The sequence below is a fragment of the Rutilus rutilus genome, assembly GCF_951802725.1.
Source record: "Rutilus rutilus genome assembly, chromosome: 3".
Taxonomy (NCBI): Eukaryota; Metazoa; Chordata; class Actinopteri; order Cypriniformes; family Leuciscidae; genus Rutilus; species Rutilus rutilus.
The window spans coordinates 14,245,703-14,262,706 of record NC_140211.1 but is presented as its reverse complement, the minus strand read 5'-3'; the positions used below and the strand labels follow the sequence as shown (position 1 = coordinate 14,262,706).

Sequence of the window (17,004 nt, the reverse complement as noted above, 5' to 3'; positions counted from 1 at the left end):
GAACTATTATTCGATTGATTGTTTATTATGCAGCCAATGTGCATTATCTATTGTATATCTACTGTGCTCCATTTTAGCCTCAGTCAAAGTAATGACCTACCTTTGTTACTCCTTTAATCTTAATTACTATGAAATTGCCTTGTGATACAAGAGTATACCCTCTTAAAGTTCCTTGGCCTTTCTCTTTTCTCATATTACATGCCTGAGCCTCTGGCCTCTCACTCCAGCACACAGTCAGCTGGCACATGATGGGACGATGTCGCTGAAACATGAAGCTTTAGCTTTTGAGGATCCAATTGAATCTCAAAGACTGGGAGGGGGAGCGGATCAAAAAGTGACAAATGCTGAGAGAGAGAGAGAGAGAGAGAGACTGAGAAATTAGCTCACACTCGCAATCCTAGAGACATCCAATCTATTTTCACAGTTACGGACAGGATTAAACAGACACAACAGCTTATATGTAAGTAGCTAATGAAAAAATTCTAAAAGTGTTTTACAAATGTAGAAAATGTCAGAATTGAATGTTTTATTTTTCAAGACTAAATGCATTTAGATAAGTATTACAAAAACCCTTTTAAGTCTAATTTGTAATAGTATTTTACAAATCCATGAATAATCCACATTTAATTATACTAATTAAATGTCTTGTTTTTCAAGACAAAACTGAGAAAGAACAAATTGAAAATAATTGTTTGCTATTTATTGTTTTAGACTTGGTTTAGACTTAAAGTGGGCAAACTTTTCTTTGTGAAAGTTTAGCCAAGTGACAGTGGATAGTCATTAAGATTTCATGTGCACTCCACAGTGTGACACTTTACTCTCTGAATGTCTCTGTCAGCTCCTAAAGGAACATAAATGCAGTCTTACAAGAACAACAAAATGACTTTGTCCGTGCTAACTTGAGGCAAAGGAACTTAGGATGGGCAAGTTGGGAATTGTTGTGATTTTGCTTTTACTGGAACAAGTATCAGCCATTGCTGGAGGTAAGACAATCCTGGCTGTTGTTGGTACAATAACTCAATTTGTTTCACAGTCTAACTTCACTGAATCTTCCTCTCATGTTAGCGAGCAAAAAAGAGGACCAGAAGGAGGCGATTTTAAAAGAGCTTGTTGAGATATGGAGGAAGGGTGGAAGATGGAGTCCACACCGAGTACAGCCACCAGTAGAAATACAAAAGGATCAACAAATTCATTCCATAGTGAGGAGCATTATGGGAGGTCTCAAGTCTCTAGGTGTCCTGCCAAGGAAAAGCACAAGTCCCCCATCTTTAAACAAAGCCTTCGATCGAAACAGGCTGTCAGGATTCCTTTATAACATCTCCATGTATCTGCAAGAGATGAGCGCAGAGATAGATGATCGTCAGCAGCCTTTTAACGATGACCAGTTTTGGGAGAACCTGCTCTATTCTCTTCTTCAGACTGGAAGGGAAACATCTCTTGGAATATGGGATGGGAAAAGTCCCCCGCGACCCACCTTCAGACTCCAGGATCTGTTTCTGTCGCTCAGGGGCAGCCCACATTGGGATGGACTTCTTGGGCTGGTACAGAGCATTTTGACCCTCACTGAACGCCAGCCTCAAAAACCCATCTTGACTTTTGTTTCTCAGAATTGGAAGACCATCAGCGCCTTGCTTGAAACTGTTCTTCAAGCTATGGTCAGTGGGACGTATGGCCAGGCCGTCGCAGGTCTCCAGGGTTTCATCTGCGTCCTGAAAGGACGAAATGATTGTGCCTTTAACCTAAGCTGGCTTGAGCAGTTCATCAGCTTTATGGAGACCAGGAACTGGAAACCTGTGGTCAGTCTACACCCTGTGAGTGTGGAAAACAATCAAAGAGATTCCACACTCTCTACAGGGCGTTTTAAACCCTTCTTCGTGCCACCCGAGGTGCTTCGTGAGGAGCAGCTCTTGTTGAACAAGTCGGGCACTGATTCAGAGAGCCTTGCTTCTATGCAGGCACTGCTTCTTCAGGCTTTGTCAAGGTCAAACGCAGGAGAAAGGGCAGTGCAGTTCGCAGAGCGTAATCCCGCCCTCCTGCAGGGCTTGGATAACCTCAGACATGGATTTCTGCACAATGTTGGCCGCAGTGTGTATAGTAATCTGAGAAGAAAAGTGTCACATATGACCAAGGCACTGCTCGATGATGTTAGCATCATGGTGGGCGAATCACAGTACAGTCATCATGGAAGATGTTCCGTAGGCAAGTATAGTCCTGCTGTTTTTGTAGCCTTTAACAGGCTCTAGCATATGGATGCATATAGTTAACCTGTAACATTCATTATCTAATGAACTTGGATTCATGATCTCCTTATCTTGTTCTGTCTGCAAGGCCTATTCAAACCTCAAAACTTTCGAACAAGACTTTAAGCATAATTTTAAGTTCTTGACAAGCTATGCTTATCGAGTTAAAAATTACAGCCATCTTTCCATTTCATTTTGATTCTACTTTTCTACATACAAATTCAAATTTTTGTTACTTCAATTCAAATGTAAGTCATTTAATTTTAAAAAGCAATCTCAATTATATTCTAAATGTCGCACAACCCTGACTGAAATCACAATGGCATTGTTAGTCATTAACCAGATCTTTGTTACTCTAAATTCTATAGCCTGGATAATTTCCTCTGTCTTTTATGCTGGTAATCGTACACCCCTGGTATTATGTGCACAGCTATGCTGTTACATCAAGGCCAATTGTATAATACAGTGCGTGGCTCTCCATTTTCCTCAATTAATCAACAGTGTTCTGCGATCATCTGTGATTTGTTTCAATAAACTATTCACCCATAACTTTTCCATTGTTTCTTTGTAAAGGTGACCTCAGGCAGCTAATATTGTGGTAAGTGTCACGAGAATCAGAAACATTTCAAACTAATTTCTAAGTGTATAAAGAAGATTTTCATAAATGAACAGAGTTTTTTGTCATCTTTGTACAGGGGAATTAGACATAACTTGACATGGAACGCTCAAGCGATGGGTTTCAGGTCAGATGGTTTACCCAGAATGCCGTCTTTAATGACCTGCCCCTCTCCAGAAGAGGAAACAAGGACTTTGAAACCTCAGCACTCATCTAGATGGCCTAAACTTCACAAATCCCAGCTAAAAGTCCATGAGCAGAGTGATTCAAACCCCTCACTTTCAGCAGAGATTCTAGAAGCTGCCTGTAATGCCTCTATCCCTGGTCTCACTGGGGTCTCAAATTTTACCGTCTTCCTCTACTGCAATCTTTTTGATGGAGAGGGTGGCTCAGAGGACTCTGAAGTCAACCATTATGGGGTAGACTTGCACGCGACCTGCTCCGATGCTGCTTGGTACCTCTCGGCAGCTGAGGAAGATTTTCTTTGGGCTCACGTTTGCAGCGAATACTTCACTCACGAATTTAACAAAACAGTGTGTGCCAACTCTACATTCTGGCTGCAACATGCACATAAGGTAAATTGAGCTACATTTAGTTTATGTTTCCGGGAAAATTCTGTCATCGTTTACTCACCATAACGTCGTTTCAAACCCATAAGACTTTGGTTAATCTTCGAAACACAAATTAAGATATATTTTAAATAAAACTTGTCAGGTTTCTGTCCCTCCATTGAAAGCACAGGTAACAAAAATTTAGAAGATCCAAACCGGTTTTATGGTCATTTAGCAGTTTAATCCAAGTTTTGTGAAGAGACACGACCTCTTATATGATGAACAGATTTAATTTAGTCTTTTATTTTCATATAAACAGTGTTCAACACACACTTCACATATAATAAACATGGAAGCTCAAACGGATTTGCTGCGTGAGAACCAATGAAGTTTCAATGTGTGTGTGTTTATATGTGATTAAACACCTAAATTAAATCTCCCTGAATTGCTTTTCTGTGAAAATTTTCTCAGGTAGAATCTACAAGGGATTACCATTACCTCAACCAGTCAAGTATTGACGACCTCTGTCTTCAGCTCTCCAACGATGTTTCTGGGGGATCTCCTCCAGACACCACCACCGAGGATTGCTTAGCACTGCTAAGCAGCAAAACTCTAACTGCCCAGGATTTTAGAAGGTGTTTTCTGCCCAATAACACAGCCCTTATTGCCTCTTTGTGCGGAAATGAGTCATCTCAAATGCCTCAAGATGGGAGCTGGGCGGCGGAGTACTGCTCCAAAGTCCCTAATCACTCTTATGGTGTCCACATAGACAACTGTGACTACTCAAACTGGAAGGCAGAGCAATTTATGAACTTCACCGCCCTTGAACTTTGCAGCAGTAAAGCTGGTTTGAAGGACTCTATTTGCAAAAACACCACACTGTACCTCACATTAGTTCTAAAGCTGCCTTCACTCTTAGATTACTGTTTGAACTCTGAAGAAACACAGGGCGCCAAGTGTGTCCTCCAGAAGCTGTTTGACATGCTGCCAGCACCATATGACTTTGACACTTCTCAACTTTGTGTGAACCCATTTCCCGTTCTACAAGAAGCCATTCATAAGCTCACTCTATGCGAAGGAGTAATGGATGAACGTACGGGTTGGTTGGCTACAGTAAGCTACGTGCTTCGAGTGTTGGACTTTGTGGTAGGGCTCTCAGCGGGTTTGGAGGAGGGAGAACTTGAGGTGCGTCAGGGCCTGGGTCAGGCCATTCTTCTGTCCAGCCTCCAGGACAATGCTTCCTTCTGGGCCACTCTACGGCCAGAGGCATCCTTAAGTGTACTTCACACTGTTGCCGTCTACCTGAAGAGAGAGCAAAACTCTACCTTAAAAGAAGACCTTTTAAGCTGTTTCAGTGTATGTCTTGCATTGAAAAGTTGCATAACTTCCCATGCTATTATTATATTACCATGCTGCTTGATGCATTCAGTTTCAAATTCTTTTCTCCCCAGCAGCCTGTCCTGTGGGATCTTATTCAGAGGGGAGGCAACTCTTCTGCTTTAAGATTTTTAATGCAGGTATAACTCATTATCTTGGATGGTAACTTACCTAGTCAGTTCAACCAAAGGGTTTTCAAACTTTTTTATTACATTTAGGACTCTCTTGCAATAATCCCCATTTTTTAAATATGAAGATAGCTATAAATAGGTTCATGTAAAGACCTATTTTTAATATGTGAGAAAATTGTGTGTGATATAAAGACATGTTGACTACATAATTATCATTTTGCTAAAACTAGAAGAAATGATTAAAATATAATTATATTTCAATATAGTTATTTTACATTTTTCTGCATAACCAAGTTTGAAAACCCTTGAGTTAAACCCAATTCAGACCCAACATATAAAATATAGTTCTTTTCACTTTCCATACTGTTGTTTCTTGAAGCTAGTTTGTAAGAAGTTAATAAATTAAACCCAGTTACAGATGTTTCTTGCAAAACTGCACTATTTTGTCAGTATACATTTGTCAATATCTAATGCTGACATTTATATACTCCAAGGAGTACCTACAGATGCCTAGAGAGAGTATTCGCAGTGTAGTTCTGTCGGCAGAAAAAGATGCTGTGAAAAGATTCCTTTCCCAAGTTCATCAGAGTTGGGATCAACTTCAAGTGGAAACTATACAGGTGAACAAAAACATTTTACATGATTGAGCTCATTTTAGATGTTATTCCAAAAGAGTGAGGACCAAACTGATAAGATGATAATTTTCATGTTATGGCTGAGATAAAGTCATATAATGTTCAATTAAAATTCAAATGATTTATGAAGTGAATTTGTTTTTTGACTAAAAAATAAAACAGTAAAAACCAAAATCAATCATTTTAAATGCTACAAGTATTTTTTTTTGCATTGCAACACTATAATGAACAGTATGGCTTAACCAACAGTATCAGTTAACCAATATAATACCAATTTATCATTTATGTACATTCAACTGGTGTCATTCACAGGTCTCTCCAAAAGAACAAGAGGCCATGGAAACCATGACAGCTGCTTTCATTCACAAGTTTCCTCGTGTCACACCAGAACTTTTCATTGACCTTTCCCAATTTATACCATACATGTCTGTCTCTGACATTATGACCTTCCCTGCCTCTCTCATGGTCAATGAAAGTGTGTAAGTGGATCATATAGAAATGATATCCTCATAATTCAGTTCTCCACATGTTCATGATTTCAACTCTTGTTCAATCGCTCCAGACTGATGGCTATTAGGGATCACAGCTCTGAGATGAAGTCTCCACAAAAACAAGCCTTCGTAAAGCGCCTGTTGCAGTCCAGCGAAGCTGGAGATGTCCCTACATGGCCTCCATACTTCCTCAGCTCCATTCTACCCTTACTTCCACATCTCCCAGTCAGTCACTTTCAGCAGCTCACATCTCAACAAGTAAGTAACGTCTCCTTCAGGGAATCCTACTTTTTTTCCTTCTACTTTTCACATGCTGAAAGTCACATCTGAATGTGTGACAGCTCATGCCCTTAATGGAGATGCTGGGGAACAGCAGTTTGGATGCCACAAGGGGGCACCATGTACTTCGTTCTGTCTTTGGCAGGGGGAAGAACCTGACGAGTGACAACATAATGAGGTACAAATTCAAGTTCAATATCATTTGACATTAAATAACAAGTACAAAACAAAACACCATGTTTCTCACAACAGGTTAGGAGTTCTTGTATGTTACCTTGACTCTGAGGACTTACAGCAGCTATTGTCTTCATCAAATCTCTCACCCATCCTGTGGCAGCAACTCGCTCGATGTGTGTCAGAGGGACACGTCAGTGGAAGTGGCAGAGTGAGACTTTAGTTTTTAGATGTAATGCATTGAATAATAATGTTTGAAGTATAATTCATTTAGATTCATTTTATCTGCAGCTGTCTCACTGGCTTGGAATGGCCCTTAAATCTTTAAATGCCAGCATCTTATCAGCTTCGGCAATGGCCTCATTACATGGTATGTTGCCACAAATGGGCGCAACATTTTTGGAGCCGTTGTCCTCAAGCGAGTTGTTGGATCTGGTAACTCTGCCAGACATGCCAACTTTCCCACCTGCACAGGTAAGCATATTAGAATGGAGGGTTGTGCAATATTCAGAACTGAATTGAGAATGCCTTTTAAATTCCAATTCAATTCCTGAATTTGAACAACAGGCAGAATTGTAGAATTATACTAATTTTTAAATTGACAAGCAAAGTTTCTCAAGACACAATGAATTATGGATGAAAGACAGATATATACAGATAGACAGAATGACAAATATATAGAACAACTAAATTATGTATGGATGGATAGATAGAGTTCTATTCCTTTTCAAATTCCAACTCATGAATGAACTCTTCACATTTTCAGGGTTTTCAGAAGCGGATGTTGTCAGTGTCGAGTAAACTTGTATAGTGGTGAACGGAAACTACAACAAATATCAATTTTGCAATCCCATTTGATCCAATTAAAAAATTAAAAAATCTATAATAGCATTTCTATGACTTTCCAAAAGTAGAAAAAAAAAAAATACAGAGAGCTTGATTACAGTGGCCATGGTAATATAACGCAATGTATATTGTTATAAATGTACATCGAATTAAACATTTTTTAAAAATATATTAAGAACTGTGCAAACACATCATCACATTCTGTGAAAAGGGTCCATTGGGCAGATGACAATTTCTCAATTCTGAATTTTGCACAACCCTGATAGAATGATATTGTATTTAGTCACTGGAAGTGCATTACATAATTTCACCTATATATTAAAACCATTTTCCATTTCTTTTAATGCAGGCATTCCAGATACTGAACAAAATAGCAGAAGAAACAAATGTAAGCTGTATACCAGACTAATTATGATACTTATTTTAAGTGAGTCTTGTGTTCACAGTCTCAATCCTGTTTAGTTCAGTGCCAACACACTCTGCAGATTGAAGCCATTGTTCCTGGGTCTGGGGCCTTCTTTCTTGAGAAAGTTGGTTGTACCCGAGTCTACACCTGATTGCCGGTGTTGGAGTTCACTGCTGTCTGATCTGCAACCTGCTCATCGAGCGATGGTCTATTTTGCACTCCAACAGGTTTGAACTTCTGCTTGTATTTTAGACTAAACAATCTCCAATTTACCATTTGTGCGTATGCATTAGATTTGGTTTGGTCTGTTGGTGCATGAAAACATTCTGTTTGTTTGAAGGCTCTGGAACGCACATCTGCACATATAACACAGCAACTGCAATGTCTTCTTCCATTCGTCTCCTTGAAGAAATTAATGTCTGATCTAAATGGAGAGACAGTTCTTCAACACATATCTCTGTATAAGCATATGCCCTGGTCTCATCAACAGGTACATCCCTAATTTCATACCTTTGGGTTTAGCAAGCTTGCTTTTTTTCTAGTTCACAAACTCTTGTATTGGATGTATGAAAACAGACATTTTGTAAGCCTTCAGCTAACACTGTCCAGAGGCATCAGACTTTGGTAATGTTAAATGTAAATTAAACATATTTGATTTACAAATATGTATTATTTCGCCCCTTAATTGCATAAAAGCATTTTAAGGAAATTATGGAAGCACTTGGTGTTCAGTTTTAGCACACTGTACATTACATTCAGTGCCCTCTACTGCGCTTGCCAGACAAAGCTGATCTCAAGTTCTTTGATGGCTTATTTGTCATGCTTCAAAGGAGCCTTTCAGTAAATTAATAATCTGAGCCCCTCTACTGTCATCAAGCAAATTGATTTTAATGTGGTACAATAGCCTCCACCAGGCAATATAAATTAATAATCACCCACATTAAAGAGACTTTGTCTCAGCCAAAAGTGTATCAGATACTACCTTGAGGGCGATCCAGTTTCTCAGACTCACTTGTTGTATTTGACACAACAGGCTCAAATGCTGTTCAAAACGATTCAGCAGACCGTAAACATCACAAGAGAGACACTGCTGTAAGTGATAACAAGCATTACTACACTTTATTATTGTTGAATGGTCAACTAGCCTTACCAGCTATTTGCTTTGGAAATTCATGCTGGTCTTTTTTGCATCATAGTCTGGAACTAAACATCTATAGCACAAATATTATGCATTGTCTTTGTATTTGCATTGTTTTGAAATGTAATAACATTCTTACAAAAATGTTTATTTCCCACTGAAGAGATTTAGGTCGTATTGCAGGTGGCATGAGCTGCGATTGGCTGAAGCTATGGGTAAATGAGTCAGGCTTCTCCGAATTGTTGCAGTTCCTCACTAAATTACCAGGAGGACTTCGATCTGGTTTGGTAAGAATATGAGAAACAATCTTTTTAATATACACAATACCATTAAAATATACACATGACCATCAATGTAAAGCTGCTTTGAAACAATCTGTATTGTAAAAAGCGCTATATAAATGAAGGTGACTTGACTTGACTTAAAAGCCTTTGCTGTCCTAATGTAAAATGCAGAGTTTATAATATTTTGATTAAGTAATATAAGTGTATAATCAAATGATTTAACATCGCTCATGGTACTTTAAGTAATGTGCCTCACTTATGTTTTTCATTATCAAAGTATATGACTCAACTGAGTAGGAAAGGGAACATTACCATGTCTGTATTAGACATGCAAATGGAGAGAAAATAAAGAATTGATGTTATGTTTCAATAGAGGAAATGCATTGTGGTGGAGCTACGGAAACAGCCTGATATTGATCTAAATGACTTGGACCCTTCATTTGCTGCAAGATTACCGTAAGATCAGCAGTTGATTACCAAGCATCTCATTTGTTTGTTCTTTTACTTGCAGGGTCTTATTGATGTATTTTTGTCTCACAGGTTGACCATGATGGAGCACCTGTCTAACTCCTCATTCCTAAGTGTTCTAGACTATGTTCAACAACACTTTATTGACTTTCTGCAGCTACCACGACACAAGCAAACAGCCTTAGCAGAGAAAGCTATCGATGTACTCGTAAGAGCGAAATCATTGCAGTTGTTCAAAATTTCATGACTGAATCCAATGCAGCGGAGGAGTTTTTAAAAGTTTCACAGTGACCCAGATGAATGTGATCTCATACAGTAACTGTTTTAGGTGGAAAAAAATCACCAAATCATTGTTTTCATTTTCAAATAATTGAAATCCAATTTTACTGTTGCAAAATGCAGAAACGCATTTCCAAAAATCTGGAATATATATGGATGTGATTTGGATGGTTTATTGACTACCATTCAAAAGTTTGGAGGATTTTTTTGTAACATTTTTGAAAGAAGTCTCTTATGTTTGGAAGTTTGTTACACCACTAAATAAGTTTTGAAAATTGTACTTTTTATCTCACAATTCTGACTTTTTTCTTGCAATTCTGATTTTTTTCCTCAGAATTGCGTGACATAAATTCACAATTGTGTTATAAAGTCAGAACTGTGAGATATAAACTCGCAATTCATAAACATAATAAGAAATGTTTCTTGAGCATCAAATCAGCATATTAAATTTATTTCTGACTGTTGTTCAATTGTTTAGGGTCAGTAAGATTCTCTTTTAACTATTAAGCATTTACGCAATATTGTGCATTAAATTTATTAAAAGTGATAGTAAAGACATTTATCATTTTTGACAGTGTTACATTGACAATAATAAGAAATGTTTCTTGAGCATCAAAAATGATTTCTGATTGATCATGTGAAACTGAAACCTGGAGAAGGCTAATAGCTGTTTTGCCATTACAGAAATAAATTACATCGTAAAAATATAATAAAATAGGAAACATCTATTTTAAATTGTAGGACTTTTTAACTTGAAATTGCAAGTTTATATCTCACAATTCTGAAAAAAAAAGTCTGGATTGCAAGATATAAACTCGCAATTGTGAGTTATAAAGTCCTACAATTTAAAATAGCTGTTTTCTATTTTATTCTATTTTACAATGTAATTTATTTCTGTAATGGCAAAACAGCTATTAGCCGTTTTCAGTGTCACATGATCAATCAGAAATAATTTTAATATGCTGATTTGATGCTCAAGAAACATTTCTTATTATTACCAATGTAACATTGTCAAAAATTGTCTTTACTGTCACTTTTAATAAATTGAATGCACAATATTGCGTAAATGCTTAATATTTAAAAGAAAATCTTACTGACCCTAAACAATTGAACATTAGTGTAAATCAAGTAAAATATGCCAAATCACCAGATTGTGCAGACTTAGATAATATAAATTGTAATCAAAATTCCTACTTTCCATCCTTTTGTCTCCATTGATAGGGCATCTCTGAAGATGGTCTCACTGGGTCCTTCATGGACATGCTCGGCCCTCTTCTGCCGTTCCTGGACAGTGATGTGTTGTCTCATATGGACAGAGAGGCCCTGAAACTACAACTGGAGGAGCTAAAACAATATTGCTTTCCCTCTGACACCTTCAGACAAATATCAGCTTTACTTACAGAGAGGAGCATGCTGGGGTGAGATAAAGTTGTTCCATTTTCATTTAGTTGACAGCCTCTTTGTTCTGACTTCAACTGCTAAAATGTAGTTCCTCATTGAGCAAGCAAAATACAAAATGCATCTTTATTGGGAATTTGACAAAGTCCCTGTTGTTTGCAACAGAGAACCAAAAACATGGACAGTTGGGGATGTTGAGCATGTGGGAAGACTTCTGTTCACCCTTTCACCTCAGCAGATAAGATCCCTACCACTGGTAAAGGGAAACACATGCCTATCCATTCGACCAATGCTCAGCTTTCATCACATTGATCTTCTAAATTTTTCCCTCAAGGTTGATTTAGGTAGAGACACAGTTGAACAGGTTCTTATGAGCCAGTGGCTTTGGAAAAACAGTGAAGTGGGAAAGGCTTGTTTGGACCTGAAAGGACTACGAGAAAAGATGAACGGTCTCCTCCACAGGATCATTAAAGGTCAATGGTGGATGAGAAGGGGTGAGTTGTGTACAGAATCCATCTGATGTTATTTGTGACCTCTTCGGATTGGTAAATCATATATTGTTGCTTACTAGGGCCCATCCCAAGCTGTGCAGACATTAAAGGGACATTTCCCTCAGCCTGGAGGTCCTATCAGCTGAATCGAATGAAGAGGAGGGAGCTGAAGACATGTGTTGAGTTCATTGGTCAGGATGACACACTTGACGCAGAACAACGTGAAGCACTTTGGATGGAACTCAGACCAGTTAAGCCGCTTGTGCTTGTCCAAATGCTGTTGTTCAATGATTATTCAATGTTTTTTTTCACACAACAACTATTATCTTAGGTGTATAAACCAGTGAAGCAGCTTAAACCAGAGCAGGTGTTGGAACTGGGTTGCATAGTGACTGAGATGGGGGAAAGAGAGCTACAGGCTGTCAACTTGTCCAGTCTGGCGGTGGTGGCCCATCTTGGAGACCTCAATGGGTGGAGCACAAAGAAAGTATGTTTTTACAGTTGTTCGGATTAGCCTGATATCATAAACAGGGAAGATACTGTACATCACTTCTAATTTTTCATCACTTCTTTGTTTTTTTACAGATGAGAGCAGTTGTCCTTGGCATAATGAAGCGACTTCAACGGAAGCCTGAAGAACTTGATGTAGTGGAGCTCGTTTCCCTTGGACATCTGCTTTGTGGCTTCAGTTCCTCTGAAATTTCCCGTCTAGATCCTTTCAACCTAAGGTCAGTGGACAAATCTATGTACACAATCCAAAATGTAATATGATTCACCTTAAAATCTTTGAAAGCATTGTGTTGTGTTTGCGCCCATTAGTGTGGCCGCTTTGTTTCTGAGGGAGATGGTACTGCCGTGTTCTGAGCAACAGACCGAGGCGCTGACGTCACGCCTATCCAATCCTCTGGGCTTCGGTCCAGTCAGCAGCTGGGGCTCTGAGGTCTTCACTGAGATTGGAACTTTGGCAGGTACTGACTGTGGATTCGATTACAATCGGTTCAATGGACAATATACACATGCCAAAATGGGCAGGCTCCTAAAACGAATAAGACAAATTGATTCTCTGTCCTCAGCTGGTCTGGAAGACATGGTATTGTCTGCACTTATAAAAGAGCAAGTGGAAGGACTGACGCCAACAGCAATAACCTTAATACCTCCAAGAAAACTGTCTGTGAGTGATGGATATTTATGCTTCCATTTATTTTCTTTCATTTGGCATTCCTTCTGTTCATTGTTACACTTTAATAGTTAATTAATCATCTAACAACCTTAGTGAGGTAGACTACTTAATGTATGTTTTTTCTCATATTTGTCGTATCTGTCTATTGTCAATAGTTTAGAATTGTTTGAAGCATAGATCATACAGAAGTCACTTTCAAACAGCTTTTTCTTGGTCAACGAAACAAAAACACACAACAACCCTTTGCGAAATCTGCATGGGTAAATCCTAATGCGCAATTCTTAATCGCATGGAAATTACTGTATTTCATCCGCAAAATTCACAGAAAAACGGTAAACACTTTTAGACAGTTTGTATGTTAAAACAGTTCAATTCTTCCCAGCTACAGCGCCCCTGCTACAGCCATATACATTCAGATAAACGTTTAGGCCATGGTTTCACATGAACTCTTTCCCCACCATTGACGAGTTCTGTCGTCTTCTATGAGAAAACACTTCCCTGCCATTGATGAGATTTTTACGGCTATCCGTGTTAATACTGTTATAAGGTAGGGGGCGCTATTACACATCTCCTAAATGAGAACATCTCTCCAGATCAAAACACAGGCAAAGAAGCAGCAAAAATTAGTCATTTCATTGAAAGAAATGTCGTCCCAGGAAGTTGTATAGGACTGCGCAAGGTCTAGGGGTGTTGATGGACTCGATCTACTCCATCTGTGTTTTGATCATCGTAATGAATCTGATCCAGACATAGTCTTTGACAAAAACGTGACTTTCTCAACTTTTTGCTCAGAATGTTGCTTTTTTATGAAACTTAACCACATTCAAAGTGTTGATAAAAAAGAATGCATGAAGCTTGAATAAAACCGATTTTTTTGTTTAAAAGCAGAGGGTCTGCTCTTTCTTTTGATATATTGCACGGTCAGATATTCATAAAACAATATATTCTGGGGGCCATGAAATTTTTGTGGAAATGACCCAAAATGCTGGCGGTGGCTGGCAACTTAAAATAGAAATGCTGGCTGGAAAGAGTTAGGATGCCATGTCTGGATTAAAATAGCCCCACAGGCCTGGAAACTCATGCATTCTGTTGGTTTTGAATGCAATTACGTCTTATGAAAATACCCCCTAAGGCCCTATTTACACATGGTATATTAAGATGCGTTTTGGGCGTTCGGATCACAAGTAAACGAGGGAGACACATTTCCGTTTACAACTGGTGTTTTAATCTCTATTGTCCACTTTCAACCACTTCTGTCCTGATTTCAAGAGGAGGGTCAATCGGTGGGTAAATCAATGTTTTTTTTTGCTTTTGATCTAATAGACAAAATAAGCTTGCGTAATTTACATATGAATACACGATCAGAGACAACGAAAAACATGCAAAGAGCAGCAGCTTTTGTTTCTGCTCCAATAGCCGCAAAACCACAGTGAATGCGTGTTAGAAATCAGGAATGGTGAGAGAACATTGTGCTTGGTACCTTTTTCGTCTTCAAACCAAACTTGGGTCTTCAGCCGACAAAGTTTAAATCCCATGCTTCCCATCATCATGTTTACTCATTAAGTCCGTAGGCGAACTTTTGTGTCTGTTCCTGTTCAATCGCATTCGACCACATGAGCGTCTACACTACAAAAGCAATCCGATCTAATGCGTTTTCGACTGCCTCTGGAAGTGGTCGAAAGATTCAGACCCCATTTACACCTGTATTTAGCGTTGTCCACCTGTGATCCGATCAACGAAAACGCATCTTAAAGCAACACCAAGCAACTTTTGCTCTCGGGGTCCCCCTACAGTTGGGAAACAGTATTGTCTTCTACTGCGGTCGTAAAATCGGTCATGGTTACACCAGGGGATACACATGCATTTGTTGACAAGCTGATACTCTGCAGGAGTTCTCACGTCTTGGGCAGACTGCCTGCGTTGCGTGTGAAATGTCTTCATCCCAGGTACAATGGCATATATTTCAGCATGTCATATGAATATAATTTCATGGGTTTTATTTTTTTCAAACACCAAAAGATTGCGTAGCTCACGTTTACAAGCCAGCGTCATTATAGTAGCCTATTGGCTACTGTTTTACAGAATGCTAATTCAATTCAATGTTTGTGTGATAGGTAATAGCCATATATCGTCAATATTATAATATCAAGCTACCATAGATGAATCTGCAAAGTTGAAAAATCGATTTGCATTATAGCCTGAGGCAAGACACTTTCACCAGAAAAATAAATAAACAAACATGACTATCAGCCTGCAGTCATTAGGCTACTTAGCCTAAAATATAATTTTGTCCGTCTAATCATGTATTATTTACTTGCAAGAATGTAGCTCCTACCAAACTTGTACACGCCGTTTAGACATAGGCTTACTTCTGACTTTTTTTTTGTCCGTTGCTGCTTTGTCCATGACAAAAACATACGCACGGAAGCCGGAAAACAAACGCTGGTTGGCCTCTCACGTCCATAGACAGTAAACGCTCACATCCAAATTTGAGGAAGTGGTGGGGGAAGTGACGTATGCCGTAAAGCAGTCGAATTTTGTAGTTCTTTTTGTGCTCGGGTTACTACCCGAACCCCGAAGTTACATAGTCCCAGTAAAAGCGATACAGACCCCGTCAGGCTATGGCAGACGTGTCATTCAACCTATTGTAAGTCGATGTACCATCACAAGGGTCTTGGACATATATTATGAAGGTTGAAAAGCTACATAGTGTTGCTTTAATACCAGGTGTAAACCGAGCTAAAGAGAAGCATCTGAGCAGAATCAGGTGAACCCCAAACCAACATAATTGTGGAGGTCATCCTCCAGTTAAGGTCAATTACTCGATTAGTTGGTTGGTGGGTTGTTTAAGCGACCCAGCTGCTAGCTGTTTTTAAAAAAATATACAGTATTTGTACTGGGCCTTAAAGAGCATTTTTGTTTCTTAGATGACTTACCTGAAACTAAGAGCTTCCAACCAAAGATCAACGTAAGTAAGATCCCGAATCTTTGCCAACAGTTGTTCATCAGACATGCGTCTCATTATTTTCAGGTGGTATTCAGTGCCACGCAGCTGTCTTGGCTGAGCTCTGAACAAGCGTGTGCTGTGACAGAGGAGCAGTGGGCAGAATTAGACAGTGAACAAAGGCAAGCACTTGGCATGGCCCAGTATGAAGGCGAACTCATGCTTGAGCACAGAGGTAAGCTGTACCGTTCTAGTTCAAACCATTCTTTTCAGGTGACCTGAGAACAGCTTAACCTCCTGTCATGCAGTTATTTTAATCCTTAAATAAATATATCTTGGTAGTTAGAAAGGATTGCATATAGTTGTCAGCAGTCATAACTCTGTCATTTTACTAACCAATATATTTGTCTCTGCAGGCAGGAACCAGGCTCCGTCGTTATGGTTTGCCAGCAGCTTTACAAAATGTTTATTACTTTTTGTCTGCACATTGTGGATTCTATTATAAAGATTATAACCTAAGGCTATTTATTTGTTCCTCTTTATTGAATTCTTACTTTTATAATTAAATGTCAACTCAAGCACAAAACTAACATTTTACATCATTTACAAATAAACTTTAAGAATTCATTTGTGCATGTTTACTTTTTTTTTTTTTTTTTTTACATGTTTATATGCAAGACTTTTCCAATAATTTAGTCTCTTGAATGGTTCTATATACACAGATTCATCTGATTCAGTAATGCACAAATAAACAAGCCAGATTCTCACTTTTTTTCTGTGCACTATATGAAAAAATGCATTAATTTTAAGTTTATGTCCAAGACTTTTCCAAACAAATCTAATAAGAATGTTTCTTTTCATTATTGCAGACAGAACTGTAGCGTTTAGATTAATGGCAAAAGCATTTCAAAGTTTCTAATGCATTCATAATGATATACAGTTAGCTATGAACTGTCCATCTACATAATGAATTGTCAGTACATTGAATTGCCTTTCACAAAGATCACTGACAAATAAAACAGCTTGACCTTTGGTCAACAAACCAACGATGCTTGAATATTACAATTATGGCAAGC

General features: G+C 38.6%; 1 protein-coding gene across 2 annotated transcripts; it reads left to right on the top strand.

The window, feature by feature from the left end:
- Positions 1-352: 352 nt before the first annotated feature.
- On the top strand, positions 353-16,681 carry LOC311287386 (stereocilin). 2 transcript variants are annotated; one of them, XM_084404202.1, is made up of 30 exons: positions 353-460; positions 839-983; positions 1,066-2,199; positions 2,814-2,838; positions 2,936-3,431; positions 3,879-4,763; positions 4,862-4,924; positions 5,410-5,535; positions 5,863-6,029; positions 6,113-6,299; positions 6,383-6,498; positions 6,573-6,705; positions 6,786-6,968; positions 7,690-7,728; positions 7,803-7,973; positions 8,087-8,236; positions 8,780-8,838; positions 9,048-9,171; positions 9,542-9,624; positions 9,709-9,844; positions 11,137-11,333; positions 11,479-11,569; positions 11,648-11,807; positions 11,885-12,054; positions 12,136-12,291; positions 12,390-12,532; positions 12,624-12,772; positions 12,878-12,975; positions 16,016-16,163; positions 16,345-16,681. In XM_084404202.1, the coding sequence occupies exons 2-30, from the start codon at positions 920-922 to the stop codon at positions 16,431-16,433; spliced, it is 5,742 nt and encodes a 1,913-aa protein (XP_084260328.1). In that variant the 5' UTR covers positions 353-460; positions 839-919; the 3' UTR covers positions 16,434-16,681. The 2 variants fall into 2 exon arrangements, with proteins under 2 accessions (XP_084260328.1, XP_084260327.1); XM_084404201.1 differs by having other exon boundaries at positions 4,859-4,924.
- The last annotated feature ends 323 nt before the right edge of the window (positions 16,682-17,004 follow it).